Source organism: Zonotrichia leucophrys, chromosome 14 (genome assembly GCF_028769735.1).
Source record: "Zonotrichia leucophrys gambelii isolate GWCS_2022_RI chromosome 14, RI_Zleu_2.0, whole genome shotgun sequence".
NCBI classification, from domain to species: Eukaryota; Metazoa; Chordata; class Aves; order Passeriformes; family Passerellidae; genus Zonotrichia; species Zonotrichia leucophrys.
Window position 1 is genome coordinate 8,596,114 of NC_088184.1, and position 7,047 is coordinate 8,603,160.

At 45.8% G+C, this 7,047-nt stretch overlaps 1 protein-coding gene across 2 annotated transcripts; it reads right to left on the reverse strand.

Annotated features, from left to right (window-relative positions):
• Nucleotides 1-376: 376 nt before the first annotated feature.
• Nucleotides 377-6,657, reverse strand: GDE1 (glycerophosphodiester phosphodiesterase 1). Of its 2 annotated transcripts, none has more exons than XM_064726322.1 (6): nucleotides 6,320-6,434; nucleotides 4,520-4,691; nucleotides 3,297-3,402; nucleotides 2,497-2,589; nucleotides 1,666-1,877; nucleotides 377-1,278 (listed from the first exon to the last, which is right to left on the reverse strand). In XM_064726322.1, the coding sequence occupies exons 2-6, from the start codon at nucleotides 4,624-4,626 to the stop codon at nucleotides 1,131-1,133; spliced, it is 666 nt and encodes a 221-aa protein (XP_064582392.1). In that variant the 5' UTR covers nucleotides 4,627-4,691; nucleotides 6,320-6,434; the 3' UTR covers nucleotides 377-1,130. The 2 variants fall into 2 exon arrangements, with proteins under 2 accessions (XP_064582392.1, XP_064582391.1); XM_064726321.1 differs by having other exon boundaries at nucleotides 986-1,278; nucleotides 4,520-4,695; nucleotides 6,320-6,657.
• Between the last annotated feature and the right edge of the window lie 390 nt (nucleotides 6,658-7,047).

Here is a 7,047-nt window from a genome sequence, read left to right on the forward strand (position 1 = left end):
ATTGGTTTAATAAACAGAAGTATATTAATGTGCAGTTGATTTTAAAGACTGAGACATTATAATGGCTGTGAAATAACTTGTGTGAACAGGACAGGATCTGGACATAAACCTACACATTCTAGAGGATGTGCAGCAGGAGGCTGAGATTGCTGCTTCTGCAGAGCAGGGGGTGAGTGACAGGGAAAAGCACCTCCTTTGTGCTTCTCTGTGCCTGGATGGAGCTCAGGATACAAACAAAAAATCCATCCCTCCCAGGTCACACCATGAATCTGTGGTATTCCAGAAGTTTGGATTTACCCTAACTGGGACAATCTGCACTCATTTTGACATTTTGTATAAATACCCTCCTGCACAACTGACAAAGAACACTTCCCCATGAATTCTCAAAGACTTTTTATTGTAACTGCAGACTCTTTGGAGTTCAAGTTAAATCTGGATTACAGTTTCCATATCCCTCTGAGTGCCCTTCAATCATGCAACCAAAAGCAAACTAAAAAGACATTTCAGCACCATTTGTTCTACTGCTTACCAGCACTCATATATAGCTTTATCTTTAAAATAAATACATTCATGTGCTGTGTTTTTTCTTCATTAGAAGAAACAATTTCCTATCCTCCACTGGTTCTCTTAAAAAGTCTGGAAGATAAGAAGCTAATCAAGTTTTATTTGTTAATTCTCATAACCATCACATCACATCACACATGGAAAGTTGGCTTTTTCTTCCTCATCAGTATTCAGCACAGCCATCTTTCCACACATGGCAGGGAAACATACTCATCTTCTATTTTGGCACCATTGTACCATTATTTCCAATTTTTGTTTTAAGAAAAGTAATGTCAATAATTTTAAGGTGCTATAAATCAACCTCAAATTAGTATACACTTGTAGGACATGCTAGTTAAAATTACTAACATCGAGTTATGATTTGAAATTTTGACACCAAAATTGCTGACACCAATTTAGAACCAAAATGATCTGATTCTTTCACATGACAGTGATTTCCTCAGACTCTGTGGCTGCACCAGAAGGTTCCTGCATTTGAGATGTGACCAGAGGCAGAAGCCAGGTGCTGCTCTGCCTTTCCCAGGCTCTCCCCAGCAGCCCTGCCAGGAGGGCAGTGTGGGGCTGGCTCAGAAGTGGGGGTCACAGTCCTCCACCAAGCTGTCGGTTATGTAGCTGCAGTCAAGGACGCTCTCGTAGTAGCTTTTCTCTGCAAACGTGTTCACTGTCCAGGCCACCACTTGAATTCCTCTGGCAGACCAGTGCCTCACATAGTCCCTGCAAGGAGCAGACACACCTGAGAGCAGCCTGACACTACACAGAGCTAAGGCAGACAGTGCTGAGGCTACAGCTGAGTTTTGGTCTTGCATCAGCGCACATCAAGGAATAACCGTGTGTCACCTTCTGCCACGTCATCTTTTTGTGTTTTCTTATTGTAAAAAGGCAAAAGCAGCAAATACTTTTTCTCTCTGAGATTAACAGGAGGTAAAAATTCAGATAAAAAAGAGGCTTAAAATCATAAAACAGCACAGAGTAAAGAAATTATCAAGACACCTCATGCAACACTAACTGGAGCATTTTGATAAGCACATACTCTGTTAACTCCACCCTATATACTAACAGAAGAGAATGTGCCCTGATAAATGAGCAAACTTCAACACTTACTGAGAAACAAAATTCTTCTGTATGAGGAAAGCTGAAACCCCACACAGTCTCCACAAGAAACTGTGCAGGCTCCAGTCCAGAATGACATCCATCACCATGTACAGGAAATGCTTCCAGGAGGAACTGAAGCGGGGTGTCCCATTTCCCAGGTGACTCAGCTGCCAGGGCCTGTGGGTCAGTGCTGTCACAACATTTCTGTCAGCTTGTCTCATCTGGAGGACCAAGGAGAAAAGACTGTAATTTATCCAAAAGCCCAGCTGCATCAAATACAATTTTTTGAGAGATTAGACACAAAGTCCTAGCTTGCATTTACAACTCTACCAGAATCCTTCTGCCCTTCCCCTCCAGATACTTTTGTAACTCTTTTACAAAGATGTTTATATTTTATAGGGTTTTTTTCTTCAAATCATATTGAATAAGCCCCAGGTCTTACATTAAAGAAATTACACAGCAGTCATGCAATGTATATAATGGGAAAAAAAGGTAAGTAGACTTGGCAATAAGAATGAGGATAGAATTTTAGGAGTAATCTAGATTAAAAAGGGTTTATTTAGCAGGTACCTTGCACACAGATACCTGGCCAGACACCAGCTAGAAGAGCAAATGTACATTTGTCTGCACTGCTTTCACAAGGGAGGGAATTGCTGTAGACTCCTTTTGCATCTAATGAGTAGAGTGATCTAATAAGATTATGCATTATGCTTCATTTGTTTTTGAAAGCTTTAGGAATTTGAAAAGTCCAAAAGTAACCTGGAACTGGGAGTTTAATACCATACTGAAATTCCCAGACAGGACTGAAAAAATAAAAAATAAACTTTTAGGAAACATCACCTTATAAACAACTTCTGGGATGAAAGAACAGACAATGCTGCTGTCATACAACTGTGGAAATTCCTGGTAGAGTTGTTTCAGGGCTTCAACTGCCTGCAATTAGAGACACACAGAGATGTTATGCATACACTCATATTTAATTTACACTGCAAAGCCATTTTAGAACAATCTTAAAAACACTTCCCTGCTGTGTTACAAGACTGAAATAGAAAGGGTGAAGAAGAAAAACAGCATGTTGTTTATAGCATTAACACAGAAATGATATTTTGGTTTTTAGCAAAAGAATTTCTGTTCATTACTCTATTTACAATAGTGAGTAGGATTCTCAGTGTTTGAAATGCCCTTAAATATGTTGTGGATATAATTTTTAGTACTACCCAGGCTTTAGTTGAAGAGGAAAATTATTTATTCCCATATTTTGCTAGGCTAAAGAAAAAATTAATTTATGTAAAATGTTAGTGATGGATCATTTTTATCTGCCTTCAGTAATGCAAATTACAAATCCCTTGTTGGAGGCTGAAGATGAGCTTGTGACTGCCCCAGCACAGCAGGGAATTCCCTTTGCTCTGTTTCACTGGGAGCTGAGTGCAGCATTTGCACCAGCCTTGTGCCAATCCTAAGCTGCAGCTTCCCAGGACAGCTCTGGGTGCCACAAGCAGCAGGCCTGGGCTCACCCCTGTTAGAGAAGGGACTGTGCCCAGGGAGCAGTCTGAGAGCAGCACTAGAGCAGGTCAGAAACCCCAAGAAGGGGTGAGGGAGGGGTCAGTGAGCAGTGTCACTGTCACTGCAGTGAGCAGTACCTGGTTTGCATGGCCTTTGACATCGAAGTAGATTGTGAGATTGTGATGCATGGACTCCACAACAGCTTCTCTCAGAGTTGGCACCTTTTCATCCTGGAATTGGCTCCTGTACAAACAGAGAGCTCCTTGGAATGCAGTCAATGCACACACATGGGCCTGCATGGCACCTCCAACAGGGCTGATTCCAGCACAGTTTGCTGCTCCACTGGAACTGGAGGTGGGATCCAGTGCTCCCTGGCCCCATGTCCCACCACAAAACACCAGCCCCAGTTCTTCACCTCCTTCCCACAAATGAGCTTTCAGTCCCAACTGCTGCCTTCCTCCTGCTCCTACTGCACTCCCCAGCCCTGAGCCAGAAACGCCAATCCTGGCAGAACAGGCAGGGCAAGCTGAGGATCAGCAGAAGCAGCTTCTCCCATCAATAATAAATCATTCCTGATGGAGGGACAGTTCATTCACTCCTGAGAGTGAACAGCAGCTGCTCAGAGTCACTGCCTGTGGAAACTCCCCCTGCCTGGCCCAGGTGATCCCCCTTCCAGTGAGACAGGGGAGATACTCCTTGTGCCACACACCCACAGGAGGCACATCTGCAGCTCTGGAATTCCCTAATGCAGTGTCTCAGGAGCACACACAGAGTCCTTCCTCTGAAATGGACTCACTTATGATACTTCACAAGTTGCATTGTTATGAAATTCTTAGTAATGTATAGAGATATTTCCCCTTGCATACCCCTAGGAAGGACCTAATCAGCCATGAGGGTCACAGGGAGGCCACCCAAAATCTGTCCAGCTCCTCTTCAACAGTATAAACCTGATGTGTAGAATCCCCAAAACACCATCAGTCAAGAAATACATGTGAATAAAACTAATCTTAGAAGTGATTCCTGTAGCCAATTCTGACATATCAAGAAGATCCCAGCACCTTCAGTGTCTTGCAGTCAATTTAGGATAAGCTTATGTAAATATTGACCTGTTTCACATTAGAGGCCTGTGGATTTTGTCCTTGAAAGCCAGTTTATCTTGACTGTGTTTCACTGTTCGTAATCTACTGATTGGTAAGGAGATACAGTCTCATGTACCTCTAAAATCAAATTAGAAGTAAAATATAGGACTAAGTTTTAGATTTTCAAAAAATTTTATCAGTGATAGATCAAATCACTAATTTTGTTCATCAAGAATTACATTTTCACTGCTGAAAGTGTAATTTCAGAGCAGTTCATTTACCGTAGCCTGTGTTTTGCAGCTGGATTCAGCTTCCTGATTTCCTCAAATGTCAGGTCCTGCAGTCTCCCAGCCCCATCAGTTGTCCTTTCAACTGTGTCATCGTGCATGAGAATGGGGACACCATCTGCACTGAATTCAAGGTCCAGCTCCACACCTGTTGCTCCATTCTCAGCTGCCTTAAAAAAAATTTTTAAAATCACACACACAACAGAAAAACCAGCTTTATAGATTTGACAGAGGTACAGCTATAATTAACTTGTATTTTGGTAAAAAATAATAAAATATTAATGTACTTTTCAGTAGTCTTCATCTGCAGAAAAAAGCAGGTTTTATCCAAGTCATTGTTGAGTATTCCAAAATCAACTGAACCATCTAATCTATTTTACAGCTGAAATAATAATGATTCTGCCTCAGTCTTGGGATTGAATCTGTTTCAGGATAAAAATGCAGAAAAGAATCCTACTCTCTCCTTCTGAGGTAATAACCTTGGAGTCCTTATGTTCTTTTCTGAAAGACAAGAGAAGCAAATGTCTGCACTTTAACACTTAGTCAACACTCTTTACCACGTGTGTAGCAAGCAGTAGATGGATGGCAAATCCCCGCTCCTCTCTGAGAAGTGGCCTTATCAGAGAGCAAGAAGCAGCCAGGCTGCCTTAGAACATTTCATACACCCCTTTCCTGCCCTGGATCTTTCCCAAGAACTCTTCAGAAAAACACTTGAGTGAAGTACTAACAACATCAATTGCTCTGAAGGACAAATGCCCTCCTGGGAAAAGGGACAATGCACCAGAAAGACAAAGACTGAGTACAGAGGTTACCTCCAGGTGTCTGCCACGTAAGGATTGTGCAGCTTCAGAATTTACCAGGACTAAGAATCATGTCTCACACAAAGGTAAGAGATCCTCAGAGCAACAACGTCTCAACCTCACAGAAACACTACATCCCAGAGACTGATAAAATGGAATTGGGACACAGGGTAGGATGAAGAAACCATAAACCAAACATAAAGTAAACGGACTCCAGTATCTTTGTAAATGCCCTATAAATCATTATCACCAAGCCCAGCACAATAGCTCTTCTAATCTGTGCCCCTCTACTGTAAAAAACTACGTGTTAGGGAAAATAATCCTAGTGACCAGAAAGGTATTGAAACCTCAAAAAGAGAGGTTGAAACCTCAAAAAGAGACCAGAACCACATGAAGGCCTCCACCCCAAGAGCCATTATGGATTCAAGCAACATGGCTACTGACTGCTTTAACCCACTTCAGAGCGAGCACAACCAACGTGTAATCAATAAAGGTTTTGTCTGTTTCAGATGATTCTCAGAAAGAGACTGTGAACCCTGGCTGTGCCTTGATGCCTTGCACATGAGGCAGCAGTGAGGCATGGCAGGGCTGCCCACAGTGAAGTTCTGGTACCAGATTTCCCCCTAAATGTGGATTTTCCTCACAAAGCTTCAAGGTTGAAAAAAACAAACAACGTGTTACAGACTTGCTGTCCACTCTCTGTGTGCTGTTGCTACATCAACGAAACACATTATTTCATTATGGCTGCACTGCTGAAATATCCATCAGCACCAAGGCTATAACAGCTCCCACAAGATTCGGAGCTGAAATTCCCTTTGGGATGAAGGATCAACATCCACAGAGCTTCCAGCAGTTATGGGAAGAGCGGCCCGGGTTACTGACGCTGAGGACGCCTTGCTGCTGTGAGGCAGATTATCGGACACAGCCCCCAGACCCAACATGCTGCAGTGAGGGCGGATTATGGGACACAGCCCCAGCCGGGGCCCGTGCTGACCTGTCGGATGGCCGCCAGCGTGTTCTCGGGCGCGTCGTGCGCTCCGCCGCGGTGCGCGATGCGGGCGGCGGCGCCGCGGGGCCGCAGGACGCGCTGCGCGCTCTGGGGCGCCGCGGGCTCCAGGGCCAGGAGGTGCAGCGCCAGGAAGAGCCCGGCCGGCAGCAGGCAGGCCAGCGCCGGGCTGCGGCTCAGCGCCAGCGCCAGCGCCATCAGAGCCGTCAGGGAGCTCAGCAGGCCCTCGCCGTGGCACAGCATGGCTGCGCCGGGCCGGGCCGCGCCGGGCCGGGTCACCGTCCGTCCCGGGCCGGAACAACGGCCGCGCCTCTCCCAACGCCAACGGCGACGGCAGCGCCATCCGCCAGCCAATCAGCACTCGGCTGTCAGCGGCTACAGCCAATCAGAGCCCGCAGTACTCGCCCGGCCCCGCCGGCCACCTTGAGGGCGGGCCCGGGCCCCAAGCACCGCCTTAGGTAACGCCGGGAGGGGCAGGACCGGAGCGGGGTGTTTCTGATGGGACATGGGGCACCGAGGCAAACGGGGACTGTACCTGATGGAACACGGGGCACTGAGGGCAGCGGGGTGATCCTGATGGAACACGGGGCACTGAGGGCAGCGGGGGCTATTCCTGATGGAACACGGGGCACTGAGGGCAGCGGGGTGATCCTGATGGAACACGGGGCACTGAGGGCAGTTCTTGATGAAACACGGGGCGCTGAGGGCAGTTCCTG